This window comes from Castor canadensis, chromosome 1, assembly GCF_047511655.1.
Source record: "Castor canadensis chromosome 1, mCasCan1.hap1v2, whole genome shotgun sequence".
Taxonomy (NCBI): domain Eukaryota; kingdom Metazoa; phylum Chordata; class Mammalia; order Rodentia; family Castoridae; genus Castor; species Castor canadensis.
This window is the reverse complement of record NC_133386.1, coordinates 142,438,149-142,452,887: the sequence shown is the minus strand read 5'-3', so window position 1 is coordinate 142,452,887 and position 14,739 is coordinate 142,438,149. Positions and strand designations below refer to the sequence as shown.

Genomic DNA, 14,739 nt, shown 5'->3' with positions numbered 1-14,739 from the left:
AATTAAGTATTTTCTAGCTTTAATAATAACAATGGTAATATTTAGAATGGAAGGGTGAGAGGAGATGGAAAGCAAGACATAAAAGAAAAGGGAAAAACTGACAGGTAGGAAAAAAACAAAACAAGAAAGTTTCAAAGGTATAAACAGGGAATGTTAGTATACTAATCGACAGTAAGCTGAACAGGCTTTAGAGAGACAGAGGATTGAAAATAAAAAAATTAAAAGAATAAAAATAAAAAATAAGTAAATGAAAGTAATATATATAAGAAAATAAAATAAAACAAAATGAAAAATAGAAAATAAAAAATAAAAACAATAATAATAAAAAAAAAACCTCCACGTTCAAATGCAATGAAGTTTCAGTCTTAATAATTTTGCTGTCCGTCTGAGTCTCCAGTCCTGGAGATTGTGCCTCAGATGTTGTTCTGTAGTTGTCTCATCAAAGGGGATGCATAAAGTAGAACTAAACTGCAAACAAAATAAACAAACAAAAAAAACCCAAAAAACAAAAAACAAAAAAACCTCACAAAGTGTCCCAAGTTCAAATACAATACAGTTTCAGTAAGTTTTTCAGCATGCAGGTGTAGTTCAGTTGTTTTCTCATCAAAGGTAGGGAGAGAGAAAAAAAAAAAAGAGTCTGGAGACAGTTTTGTGAATGGTACCTGCGGCTGTGGTTTGCCTGCCCACTGTTGTCAGCCTGCTGTTCCTGGAGGTGTTATTTATGCAGATCTCAGGGGTGAGCTTAGCACTCACCTGGCCCTACAGGCTTTGTTTACTTAGAGTTCTCCTGTGTGGGAGCCTCTGCTACAAGCTTTCCCCTTTCCAAGCACACTGGGGGAGGTGACACTGCACCTGCTTTCTCAGGCCTGCGTGTTTGTTTATAGTTCGCATGGGAAGTGGATCTTCCCCCAGCTACCATGTTTGTTTACAGCTTACGTGGGAAGTGGGTCTTCCCTTCTCTTCTGTGAAGTTTTCCTCCCTCCGCCACTCTCACAAGCTTTCTTGCTCCTGGTTGCTGGGTACGTGCCCCCGCTCCCGCTGGAGCCTCTCCAGCCCACCCAACTTGTTTATTTACAGTCCTGGGAAGGATTCACTTCCCCCAATCTTTGGTGCTCAGTATGCCCCACCCTCTTTCCTGTGTGTCTTTATTGTTCTTATTGCTTATTACTCAGTTTCTCTTTTTTCCCCAGGTGAAGGTTGGTCTGTCGAGGGGGCTATGCTGCTCTGGCCCAGGGTTGTCTGTGGGAGTACCACGGTACCTCTAAGCTCACCTTGTCCGAGTCTTCCCAAGCTGTCTGCGCACGGGTGGCTGGCCGCCTGGGGGCCCTTCTGATTTTTCCGTTTAATGTGAAGTGGAGATTCTCTGCGCCGGCTGGAGGTGTGGAAGGGTCAAAGTTTTGCCTCTTCTCAGTGGTTTTGCCTGCAAGATGTGTCTCCAGCATCTCTCCAAGATTTCACTATAGGAGGCACGTTTTCTACTTCCTCCCTCTAGCTGCCATCTTGGAATCCTCCGGTTCTCCATTCTTTTTCTTTCAAGTCAGAACAGATCTTATGTATTAGTGCAAATCCTTCCTTCATGTGTTAATTTTTGTAAGAGCTCAGTTAGTGTTGAACCTCAGTTCTTCAGGATGCCCCTTTTGGGTGAAGATGTGAAAACTGGGGCACCAAAGCTACCCATCAAGACTGAAAGACTCTGAGTTTTCCTCAGTCTGCCCAATAAATTGCTACCTGAACTTAAATAAACAAAAAGTCTGGTTTTTGAAGACCGGTTTTAGCCTCTTAGGTTTCTCATTCTTCTGGGTGTTAGGGTTTTTTTTTCCCCCCACAATTACTCTATAAACTTCATTAACCACAGTTTTATCTAGTAACCCTTCGGGGGCCATCCTACACCAAAAGCCAATCTACTTTACAATGGATGTTTAGCTTGTTAGGCGTTAACTCCATAATCTCTATTAAATCCCTTTTTAAAGTTTTTAACCATATACTCCAAGGGAATGTTTTTACTCTGATTTTCATCCATCTCCTCCTATTACCAGATGACAAGACAGACACAGAGGGGAAGGGGTTTTGGAATAGCACTTGCTTTGCCTACTCCTGGGGACTTGCTTTGCCTAAGTCCTTCTGGGGACTTAGGTGACTCTTTGGCCCTAGTGAGTCCATATAAACCCTGGACTGGTGTCTCCACTGGGGCTCAACCTTGACCTTATGCATTCATCATGGAACCAAAGATAGGGACACCTCACTCACTTTGCAGCTGGACTGCATCTCAGGCTAGCATTTTTATACATTCTCACATGGCACAATTCTTCTACCCCACTCTTTAAACCAGAGAAACATGGTTTCACCCCAACAGCTAGTTACTAGTGGTCTCCAGGAGGTGATCAGGCTCCCCTTCTACCTCCAGAGGCAGGCCTGAATTTGAACCCAGGTTCTTACCAGAATGAAGAATGGTGCTCCTAAATTGGTTCCTGCACCTCAGTGGGTTCCTCTGTGCATCCAGGGCCTTTGCCCTCCACTCACTGGGAGGATGAATCTCTCCTCTGGATCAAGTTGTCTATTGGCGTCTGGTGGGATCTCCTCCCAGCAGACCAGGGTATCCATTCCCGGTGACAAGGGTGGTGATAACTCACAATCTCCCATAATCCCGGCAAGCCCCTAAGTAATGTTGCGGGAAATTATGAGCTGAGATAGGAGTCTCTGAGGCAGATTAGTAGGAAGCAACATTTATTGTGCTGGCACAGACCCAGCAGATTCATGTCCAAAGACTGAGCCCTGAGAACAAAGGGATCTCACTTTATATACCCTTGCAAGCAGGTTACAGAAGCAAAAAGCAAAGCTCAACCTGCATGTGGCTGCATGTGACTCCATTGGCTATTTCATTTTCCCAGTGCTATGTGACCTTCATGCCTCAATTCTTCAAGTTTTATCTCTCTGCTTTGCCATCCCCTCCCCTTGTCTTGTTGTCAGAACACCAGCCTGTCTGTTTCTTTTCTGGGCTCCCCTTTCTTGCTACACTGAGACTTTAAGAAAGCTAAAGAAAGAACATGTGACAGTGCAAGTCTGCACTGAGAACTTTATACATAGGCTTTAGAAAAGCTAAGCTAAAGAAAAGCTAAAGAGAACATGGGACAATGCAAGTCTAAGAGCCGAGACGTGAAGAGTTAAGCTAATGCAGTTTTTAGATGTGGCTATTGTTTGTCTTATTGCATAAGGGTAAGACTCTAAGAGAGAGTATGCTAAAGAAAAGCTAAGAGAAAACATGGGACAGAGCAAGTCTAAGGAAAGAGACTTTAAAGAATAAAAAAGAAGACTTTAGAAGCAAGGTTTTAAAGAATAGTGAATCAAGGCCTTAAAGAGAAAAGAAGCAAAGTAAATGAAGAGAATAATAGAGAAAAGAAGCAATGAGGATGTTGTGAGTCTCCCGCCAAGCACCCAACACACCTGGCCCCAACTTTCTGCCTGTCTGTCTGTCTATCCTTTTTCCTTTCTTCCTTCACCCCCAGTTAGGCTTAGCAACAGGAGTGAGAGAAACTCACTGCAACATAATTTGTTTTTATTTTTTGGTCATGGTTTGTAAACACTGTAGAAACCCTCCCAAGATTTAAAAATACTTAAAGAAACCTCCTAACCACAGAATTTGGGATCCTCTAAATTTTTGCATTTAATAGCCCCCTCTGAATTTTTGTATTTAAGAAAATATGAGTGGATAAAGAAAATATAATTTATATATGTATATATATAATGAAATATTATTTGCAAAAATGAAATTATGCCACCTGCAGGAAAATGGATAGACCTAGAGATACGCCAAGCACCAAAAACCAAATATTGCATGTTCTCACCTATTTGTGTAATGTATACCTAAAATGATAATAATTATGATAATGATGTGGCACTTGAATGTAAAAGGGGACTTTGGGGGCAGTGTTAAGGATGGGGGAGGGGAAGGAAAGGATACTAAGGGGGAAGAGGTAACAGATGCATATGAAGACAGCATAATGAAACCCACCAGACAGTGTTCGTAAAAGGGGGGAGGAGAAAAGGGGTAAATGGGAATATAATGGAAGGGAGTAAACTTGTACAAAGAATACTGTGTACATATGTGGAATTATCACAATGAAACCCACTTGTATTATTAATGTATACTAATTCAAAAATAAAATTTTTTAAAGAAGAAAAAAATCACAATTTTCTATAATAATCTTGGTTTCCTTAATGATTTTTTAAATTTTTGTAAATTCTCAGCTTATATGATAAGGAACATGTCCATGAGTTTATCTTCTTGCTACACTTTTGGGACTTAATATCCTAGGAATTCAGCTTTCTCTTTGGGCCTTTCTCATGTCTCTAAAGGAGGTCTATTATCCTTAAATGGTTCAGTTGGTAATACTCCCATAAATTCTTGAAGTTCATTATTTCAGTGCCATATATCAGCTAGAACACATCTTCATCACATGTCAAATCTTCTCAAAAAGCCCTGTGTTGGCCCTGTAAGAAACTCCTTCCACTGCTAAAGACCTCAGGCTATGAGTCTATGTTCATAACCACAGTAAGTTCCAGAACTTGTCAAGGTCACTTTGGCTAAATCTCAGAGCCTTTGATACTTTGCTCTAAACCTAAAACTGTTTTGGCAAAAGAGATTGACCATTCTCTCTATCTTATCAAGATAGAGAGGCTATATGTTCTCAGTCATATGTGAATCTAAAACAATTTAACTCAGAGAGGCCAAGAATAGAATGGTGTTTACCAGAGCCTGCAGGTTTGAGAGAATGGGTGATGACTGTCAAAGGGAACAAGGCTTTAGTTAGATGGGAGGAATATGTCTAATGTGTTTAGATCAATTACACAGAATCCTGAGTATAGCTAATAATTGAGCACTGTACAACTCTAGGTAAGAGAATAAATTTCTAATATCTTAAGCACAAAAATGTTAAATATTTGGGGTGATAGATACATTAAATAACTTCATCATCCCATATTTTATAAAATTATGACACCACTTTGTTCTCCACAATTATATACAACTATAAGTTATCAGTACATAATAAAATAAGTAAATGAATAGAATGTATATCTTAAAAAGAAAGGAAATAGGAATACATCAACTATAAAAGACTATGTGTGTGAGGATGTAAACTAAAAAAATGAAGCTTTCACAAAAACACCAGGCCTTGTACAATCAAACTGCTAACATACTTTCAAGCTGTCAAGATGGAGCTACTATAGAAAAAAACTACTGATACAGATAGTAACAAGCGTGAATTTCCAAACCATCAGAGTTTTCAAAAAAGCTACTGCATTCATTTAAATATAAATGCTTTTTTATACTTTATGCTTCATGCAAAGTAGGAAAAAATAAAGGTATAAGTTTAGAATAGAAATCAGATTGTTTCCAGTGTGTGTGTGTGTGTGTGTGTGTGTGTGTGTGTGTGTTTATGAAGATTACATGTTGTTTTAGGGAACTTACTGTTATATTAATTGGATTGATTATTACACGTGTTCAGACATTCACCAGACAGAACTATGTTTTATTTTATGTGAGGTGTACTTCAAAAGAGTTAATTAATTCATTTTCAAGTTAAAAAAAAGAAAAAGAGAACTAATATGTTGAATTTCTTTGGAATTTTTATCTGAAAGCCTAAAATAAAACTAACATCTCCAAGCCTGCTTATGCCTTTTACTCATTAAATTATGTTGGGATACATTTTGATGATTTTTTACTCTGTCAATTTACATTCATCATAAGCAAAGATGACATTGCATTATTAGAGTATATAGTTTATTTAAACAAAGCTGCAAGAAATACCTGAAAATAATATATCTAGTTGTTAATAAGTGTTTCTGGTTGGAGACATCAACAGGAAAAGTTGGTTTTCTTTTTTCTTTTTTAAAAAATTTTCTATTCATTTATTCACATGTGCATACATTGTTTGGGCCATTTCTCCCTCCTGCCCCCTGTCCCCTCCCTCTCCCTCCCACCCCCCCTTGCTTACAGGAAGAACATGTTCTGCCCTTATCTATAATTTTGTTGAAGAGAAGACATAAGCAATAATAAGAAAGACAAAGTGTTTTTGCTAGCTGAGTTAAGGATAGCTATACAGAGAGATTCCTAACATTGCTTCCATGTACAAGTTTGTTACAGCCCAAATTGATTCATCTCTACCAGAACCTTTTCACTGGTTCCTGATCCCCTTCTCATATTGACCTCTGTCACTTTAAGGTTTCTGTATTAGTTCCTCTGTAGTGGGGACATCAAATACTTTCCTGTTTTGGATTTCTTACCTATCCCCATACCTCCCGTATGTGCTCTCCCCTTAGCATGTGACCCAAGTCCTACAACATTGCTGTATTAACATCTAGTTTTTAATAAGTGTTTCTGGTTGGAGACATCAACAGGAAAAGTTGGTTTTCTTTTCATTTTTCCTCTATTTAGCAGAGGAGGTGGTGAATTCAAACATGATATATTTGATACATTTTAAGAATCTTTGTAAATGTGAGTGCCACAATGTACCCCCATCCAGTACAACAAGAAAGGAAGAAAAGAATAAACCTATAACTGATATAATTAAATTTCTAGTATCGTTTTCTAAGGATATCATTTTAAAACTTCAATATATAATTTTCCAGGGTGGCTTTCATGCTCATAAACCTGAAATAGCTTCCTTGATGGCAAAAATTGAGAATGAAATGTGTTGCAAAATCAGCAAATATTCAAAATGCATACAAATATGTGCATCTGAAGTGCAGGATACAAGGAATTTAAGGTGGAGAGCTGATGCTCAATTCAGTTTGAATCACACCTGAGAGTGCCTTTTGCACAGTAAAAGAGTTTGTCTTTATTTGAATGAGAATGTGTAGGCATGAATTACTTTAAGCAAAGGAGCAGCAATTTTAGAAAGATTAGATTGTTGGCAGAAAGTAAGAAGTATGAAGAAATGAAAATCAATCATGACCAAGATCCTACAGAAGTTATAGTACTGAAAAGAGAGGGTGCAAATGAGTGAAGCAAAGGATAGAAACCAACAGGAACTTGTACCAGATCCTATACAATCATGGCTGCCTTTTGTGGAAAGAACAGCCTTGTGTGCTAGCTTCAGGCTAACCTGGTTGTGTCACCATAGAGAATAAAAAGTACATAACAGTGACAGAGTTTGAGGAAAGATCGTCTAATGTAATATGATCTGAGCATCCCATGGAAGTTTCTTCAATATTATGGATAAGTAACTGTTGTTTATTAAGTAAGACAGAATTGCTGTTTAGTAGTTGTAAAGTTTCCTATCAGAGGGTTAAATTCTAGTGATCTTTTACACAAAATTGTTCCTGCTATTAACAATACTATATTGTACACTTGAAAATTTAAGAGGTTATATTTCTTAGTAAATGTTCTGACCACAATAATAAAAAGTATTTTATTATTTTTATTTAAGTTTTGTCTTTTTTTTCTTATTTATTCATATGTGCATACATTGTTTAGGCCATTTCTCCCCCGTACCCCTGCTCCCTCCCTCTCCCCCTGGCCCCGCCTTACATTTTGGCAGAATCTGTAATGCCCTTATCTCTAATTTTGTTGAAGAAAGAGTATAAACAATAATAAGAAAGACAAAGCATTTTTGCTAGTTGAGATAAGGATAGGTGTACAGGGAGAATACTAGCATTGCTTCCATGTGTAAATGTGTTACATTCTAAGTTGATTCATCTGTAACTGACCTTTTCTCTAGTTCCTGATCCCCTTCTCATATTGACCTCAAGTTTTGTCTTTTATTGTCTTTGTAGGTTCTCTAGCACTCAGCCAGGAAAAAATGTTAAGGTATGTTGCATTATATGATTGCTTAAGATGAAAATTTCATTGATCAAAATACATTATATGCATTTATGGAAAGACCACAAGTGAAGTCCCTTTGTACAATTAATATATGGTAATATGAAAACAGAAAAAAGGTGAAAAATCTAGCTGTGATCTTTTGACTTTTTGTGAAGCTATATTTCTGCAATCTCCTCAGAAGATCTTATAAGGAAAATGTGAAAGAAAATATATGTAGCTTCCAATCTTCAACATAGTTTGTTTCTGCAAATCTTTAAAAGCTCATGATAGCAGATTTCTGGCTGGCTATATACAACATTGATGGACATATGTACAAACTTACATGGTATGACTACAAAATTTGATCTCAGATAATTATATATTAAAAGTATGTTGTTATTAGTTAATAAACCACAGAGTTAAGCAATAATGAGAATAAAATAAACAATCACATTGACTAGATTCCACAAAATTTTTGAAGAAATGAAGAAATGTTCAGAAAAATTAGTGTTGTATTTATGTGGTGGTTCCAGTCTGGGACAATCAAGGACATACAAATGGAAATTTGAGAGTTGTGCTAAAAATTTCCTGGATAGTCAACATTGATAATTGTGATTTTTGTGTGGGTGTGGCTCTGGGGCTTAAATTCAAGGTCTCACACCTGATATCCACTGAGCTACACACTCAGCCCAGATAGTTGTGACTTTTAAGTTTACCTTCTACTACTAAAACCCTAAAATTTTCTTATAATTTGTTGAAAATTGCTATAAGCTATGAAATCAAACATTCTTTTTGGTATAGCACCAAACTATACACTATGAAGACAGTTTAAATATGATACTTAATGACTTTAAGGCTTACAGAATGCAACATTGAAAAACATTTTTTTGCCTCATAGGAAGCTATGTCTGCATCATTCAAAAGTTCTAATAGCTCCAAATTCCAGGTGACAGAATTCATTCTGATGGGATTCCCAGGCATCCACAGCTGGCAGCACTGGCTCTCCTTGCCACTGGCACTACTCTATCTCTTAGCAATAGGTGCAAATCTCCTCATCCTCATCACTCTCCTCCAGGATCCCACTCTGAGACAGCCCATGTACCTTTTCCTAGGCAGCCTCTCTGTGGTGGACATGGGCCTGTCCACTACCATCATGCCCAAGATCTTTGCCATCTTTTGGTTTGATGCCAAGGTCATTAGCCTTCCTGAATGTTTTGCTCAGATCTATGCCATTCACTGCTTTGTTGGCATGGAGTCTGGGATCTTCCTTTGCATGGCTTTTGATAGATATGTAGCTATTTGTCACCCTCTTCGGTACTCATCAATTGTCACCAATTCTTTAATCTTAAAAGCAACCCTGTTTATGGTGCTTAGAAATGGCTTGTTTGTCATTCCAGTGCCTGTTCTTGCAGCCCAGCGTAACTATTGTTCCAGAAATGAAATTGAACATTGTCTGTGTTCTAACCTTGGAGTCACAAGCCTGGCTTGTGATGACAGGAGGTCAAATAGCATTTGCCAATTGGTCCTGGCATGGGTTGGAATGGGAGGTGATCTAAGTCTTATTATATTGTCATATACCTTGATTCTGCGCTCTGTACTTAGGCTGAACTCTGCTGAAGCTGCATCCAAGGCTCTAAGCACTTGTACCTCCCACCTCATCCTCATCCTCTTCTTCTATACTATTGTTGTAGTGATTTCAGTAACTCATCTGGCAGAGATTAAAGCCACTTTTATTCCAGTTCTGCTCAACGTGCTGCACAACATCATCCCTCCTTCTCTCAACCCCATGGTGTATGCACTGAGGACCGAAGAACTTAGGAAAGGCTTCAAAAGGGTGTTTTGTTTGAGCATACAAAAGAAATAAGATACCAGAATCTTTCTTCATGATGTACGAGAACTTCAGCTTCTTCTAAACTACGTAGAATTCTAAGGATGGGGGAGTAAGTAAATGCCTTTGAGATTCTCCTTTCATATTTTTTATGTAAACAATTGTGATAATGTCTGAAAGGAAAAAAATCCTTCAGAGTAATTGCAAAATCAGTAAAGTTAAGTATATAAATATATTTAAGAATATGGAAGGACTTCTAAACCAATCAAAGTGTCTAAAGCAAAATTAATTATTATAACTCATTGCCTAAAATAAAAAAAAAACAAAATAATCATAAGCACTCAACCTAAGAAACAAGTGATTAGGACATGAATTACAAGTCATGCTTGCACATTATTGGTTGTACCTTGGGAGCAAAGTCAATCTGACTGAATAAGAATCATCCTAGTGATATGTAATGCACAGACAGAAATACAAAATGCTTCAAATAGTAAAGCCAAACCAAATTGTGGATTTGTAAGTAGCATATGAGGAGATGACCCAGCTCAACAAGAAGAACCCAAAAGACTATATGGCTTTGATTCTTTTTCCATTTGCTTCTCTAGATTTGCTTTGTTCTTTCTGCATAGCAGGTATCATGGAGAGCTGGGCTTCATATGCTGTAATCAAACTTCTTTGACATTCAGATGGATTGAACCAATGGCACACAGTGGCAAGATTATAGTGCAAGTGTAGAGTTACTCATTCTTCCACTCCAGCCTTCCAGGATATCAGGGTTCTAGTTGGAAGCATCACTTATGGAGCTTGTGAGGTAGTGGATCTACTACATCCACATCACTTACGTCTCTTCAGTGACACTTTTTTTCTTCTCTTTACTTCCAGGGAAAAGAAGTGATAAAGGATTTTTGATACTAGTTAAAAATCCATTTCTGATACTAGTCTAGCATCTATTATTTTTTCAAATATCAAGTTTTGTTTCATTAACTCCTCTACCTCTCAATTACTAGCAAGTTTATTAAATTCTCTTTGGATTCAGATTAGTGTGTGCCTTTTGTTTCTTACCAAGACCCCAATAAACTCATCAACTTTATTTATACCACCATGATCTCTACTATAATTATGTCTCACCTACTAGACCCACAGAAGAATGTAGGCAGTGTGAGCAGGTAAGAAGGTCTTTAGTTGAAGAGAAATAAAGACATCTTTTTTTTTTTTAAGATTGAGCAACATTATTGTTGTTGTTATTGGCAACACTATTACATTCTGAATGATACACTTTAGGTTTTAAAGTATAAATGAAGGGAAGAAAAATTATAGAGCAAAATCTTTAAGAACATTTAAAGTTTGCATAATTAGGAGATAAGTGGTAAGCTCATTATGATAAGAGGAAAGATATGAGGGGAAGATGGAAATAAAATGATGGCAGTGTGTATCTTAGAATCTGGCTCCATCCATCACTGACTTCATCCATCACTGGCATCACTTTTCCTAGGAGCAGTAACAGAAGTCAGGGACTCATATCCTTGGCTTAGCTATTTTATTTTACTGAGAGAGACACATTTAATCAGCAAGAATATCCTTCTGGCTGTTGTTCTGACAAAAACAAAACTGTGGTTGATCTTTCACATCTTTGGAGCCCAAACACACATGTATTAAGTGAACCTTTAACTTGAGAGAGGCCTACCTTGTAGGTTTGTTTTCTAAGAGAAAACTATTTTAGAAGAAGCTTATCATATGTGAGTTAAAGAATGCCTCAACTTAAAAAAAATCCTTAAATTTAGATACTACAAATGAAACTATAATATTTTGTATCTTCTGTGTCATTTTAATGGGTATTCCTATAGGAAAAGAAGGTGAGCCTTTGAAACAGAAGGGATGTAGGGCTAAAAGACAAGCAGGAGATCAAAAATATTTAATTTTTAGAATTCCAAGACAAAAAAACAAGGTCACTGAAAAAAAAAATGAGGTGCTTGTATTTGACCATGTTTGAAGACTGTGGAGATGGATGGATTTGGCAAATGAAGATAAATTTTTGGTGAGGGTACAGAATTAAAAAATACAGAAATCACTCTATAAGAACTTAATAATCTGTACATGATCACCCAGAAATGGCTAAACTAATTGGGACATAGACCAAGTTGCTCTAGAAGAGAGACTAAAAACCATGGAAGCATCAACTAAACAGCCATCTTTTATTCTCATGGAACCATACTTAGTTAGTAAGGTAATCCAGGGTCAGCAGGTGGTCCTGGGGTCTACTGTATTGTTCTGCTGTGCACTGGAGAATAGTCCTTGCCCATGTGAGAAAAGCAATCTGGTTCTTCCCCTTTATCATTCCAACCTATATGTATATATGTATATATATATATATATATATATATAGAGAGAGAGAGAGAGAGAGAGAGAGAGAGAGAGAGAGAGCAAAGGGTGCAAAAGGTGTCAGACTCCTGCTCACACAGCAAGAGCTAGAACTCAGTCACATAGCCATACCCAGTTGCAAGGCAAACAGGGAAATGTGGGTGCTGTGACCTCTTTTAAACTTTGTGGCAGAAGATAGGAAGTCTCAGGTCCAGCAGTCATTTACTTTTGATCAAATATCTTTATCTCAATTGCAAACAGGATCTAATGAAGCATATTATTCCATTTTAGAGTAGCTTTGATATACCAAAACTTCTTGCTTATATTAGGCACAAATCTCTTTTTCTGCACCTTCCGCCTCCAATGCCACACTGATCAAGTTTAATTTCTCTTCTTTGTGACAGCATCCCTGGCTTCAAGGCTAGCTGGCTGTCTGCATGAGGTTGTCTCCTCTAGGCTAGACATGCTGAGTACTAAATGCACTAGCGTGGGCACAGTCTTTATCATTGCTATCACATTTTTCATAGGCATGCAAGTCCACATCTCTTGTGTGATGCAGCCTCCCCAAATGTACATATTCTCCAAGTTTATTTGTTGCAGAGGACGTAGAAGGAAGCTATATTTCCCTGGTTAAGGACACTCAACTTTTGCTAATGACATAACATCAGATTTGTGCCTAAAATGCTTGTTACCCTGTTTGGAGAAATAAAAGTAACATAGGACTTAGAATCAAATGGCCCAGAGTTCAAGGCACAGCCTGGCCCCTTTTTAGCCACATGATCTAGGCTAGGTCACTGGAAAACCCTAGATGCAAAATTTTCATTCCAGTGAAAGACCTTACCCAGAGTTTTTTTCTTCACTTTTTCGTAATCTTAAAACCAATGAAGAGCAGAAAGAGCCATAACTTATTAGGATGTGTATTTCAAACTGGTCCATATTGCTTCCTCTTGAAACCATGCTCAGAGAGTATCTCTTAAAATATGAATATTGATTTTGGGTTTAGTACTACTACACATTGTATATTGTCACTCACTGATTTGAATCTGAAATGTCACCTGAAAGTTCATTTGTTGGAGACTGTTGCCAGCTGATGAGCTTTTAGAAATGATTAGCTTATGAGGGCATTGACCTAGTCAATAGATTAATGAATTGATGGATTCACAATATGATGGCATTGTTAGGAACTAGTGGAAACTAAGAGGTATAGTCTGTTTGGAGGTAACATGTCACAAGGGCTCCTCTCTCTCTCTCTCTCTCTCTCTCTCTCTGTCTTTCTGTCTCTCTCTCTCTCTCTCCTCTCACTGCTATAAGACAAGCAGCTTTCCTCTACCATGCCCTTCTGTTTTGATGTTTCTGCCTTGCCACAGGCCTACAAGAAAAAAAGCCAGCGGACTGTGAGCAAATCCTCTATAACAATGAGCCAAAATAAATCTTAACTCCCTTAACTTGTTTTCAAGGGTATTTTGTCACAGTGATGAAAGACTAACACATTCATGCTGTAGTTAGATACAAAGATAGTTTCATTAAGGTCTCACATATAATGAAATTAATATGAAGTGTTCATTATTAGCCTGACTTCACACACTAATTTGAATTGATTTATTTTCATTTAAAGACATAAAGAAAACAGACGAAATGTTCTGTAGATTCAGCAAACTACTTTCTTTAATAAAAAGTAATTTTAGGATATTAAGATAACTTATGAAAATATATTTGATGTTTATAGTTTCTATGAAATAAGCATTACCATGATAAATGGAGAGCTAATGAAACATAGCAGAGATGGTATATTATTCCAGCAGAAACAACACACACATTAGAGTCTGGCAGAATTGAAATTGTCAAGAACATATGGAGGAGACTTTTCATTAAAAAAAGTGCAAAGCAGAAATAAAGTGAAGAAAAGGCAATGGTGAAGAGAAGTAAGGAGTACAGACTATGGATTTACACAGTGCACATGATGTCACAAAAAGAAAATCAAGCAAAGTATTCATTAGAGATTTAATTGAAGAGCATTTATTCCATACAACTGTGCAGCCTTGAGTGTGGAAATCAAGAGATTTCTTCTGGTATAAAGCATACCATGTCACTTAAACCAACATCAGTTGAAAGTCACAGCTTAATAGAAAGATAGGGAAGCTTATCATAAAAGTCAGGGAAAAACATGAAATTCATCTACTTGATTCAGAAATTTGAATTCTGTAAGAATTAAATATGTCCTGTCCCATTGAGCTACATGGTCTCTTTTCTTTTTTGTGTGTGGTGTGTGTGCATGCATGTATCTGCATGTGTTGGTGTCTACGTGTTTGTGTGATTATCTGTGTGTGTGTTTGTGTGTCTATGTGTGTTTGTGTGTATGAGAAAGGTGGGAGGAAGAGAAGAGAACTGGACTTCTTTTCTCTTCATGGAAGACCAGGTCCTCTCTCCCTGCAGTGGCAGGGTTCAGATTCAGATTTTCTAGGGTTTCACACATCTTCATATTGAAGGGTGCCCCCTAGCTCCCACCCACTGCATGTCAGAGCCTGGAGAGCCAAGGGTTATCCTTTCTCCTTTCTAGTTCTCTTTGCTTTAATTTGCAATACAAAACCAATCCTTGCTGGTATTTATACACAATGGAATTTTATGCAGCCATGAAGAATAATGAAATGTTATAATTCGCAGGTAAATGGATGGAATTAGAGAACATCATTCTGAGTGAGGTTAGCCTGGCACAAAAGACCAAAAATCGTATGTTCTCCCTCATATGTGGACA

The 14,739-nt window shown here is 37.5% G+C and overlaps 1 protein-coding gene across 1 annotated transcript; it reads left to right on the top strand.

The window, feature by feature from the left end:
- Positions 1-8,705: 8,705 nt before the first annotated feature.
- On the top strand, positions 8,706-9,665 carry Or56b1 (olfactory receptor family 56 subfamily B member 1). The gene has a single exon (XM_020151865.1). The coding sequence runs from the start codon at positions 8,706-8,708 to the stop codon at positions 9,663-9,665; it is 960 nt and encodes a 319-aa protein (XP_020007454.1).
- The last annotated feature ends 5,074 nt before the right edge of the window (positions 9,666-14,739 follow it).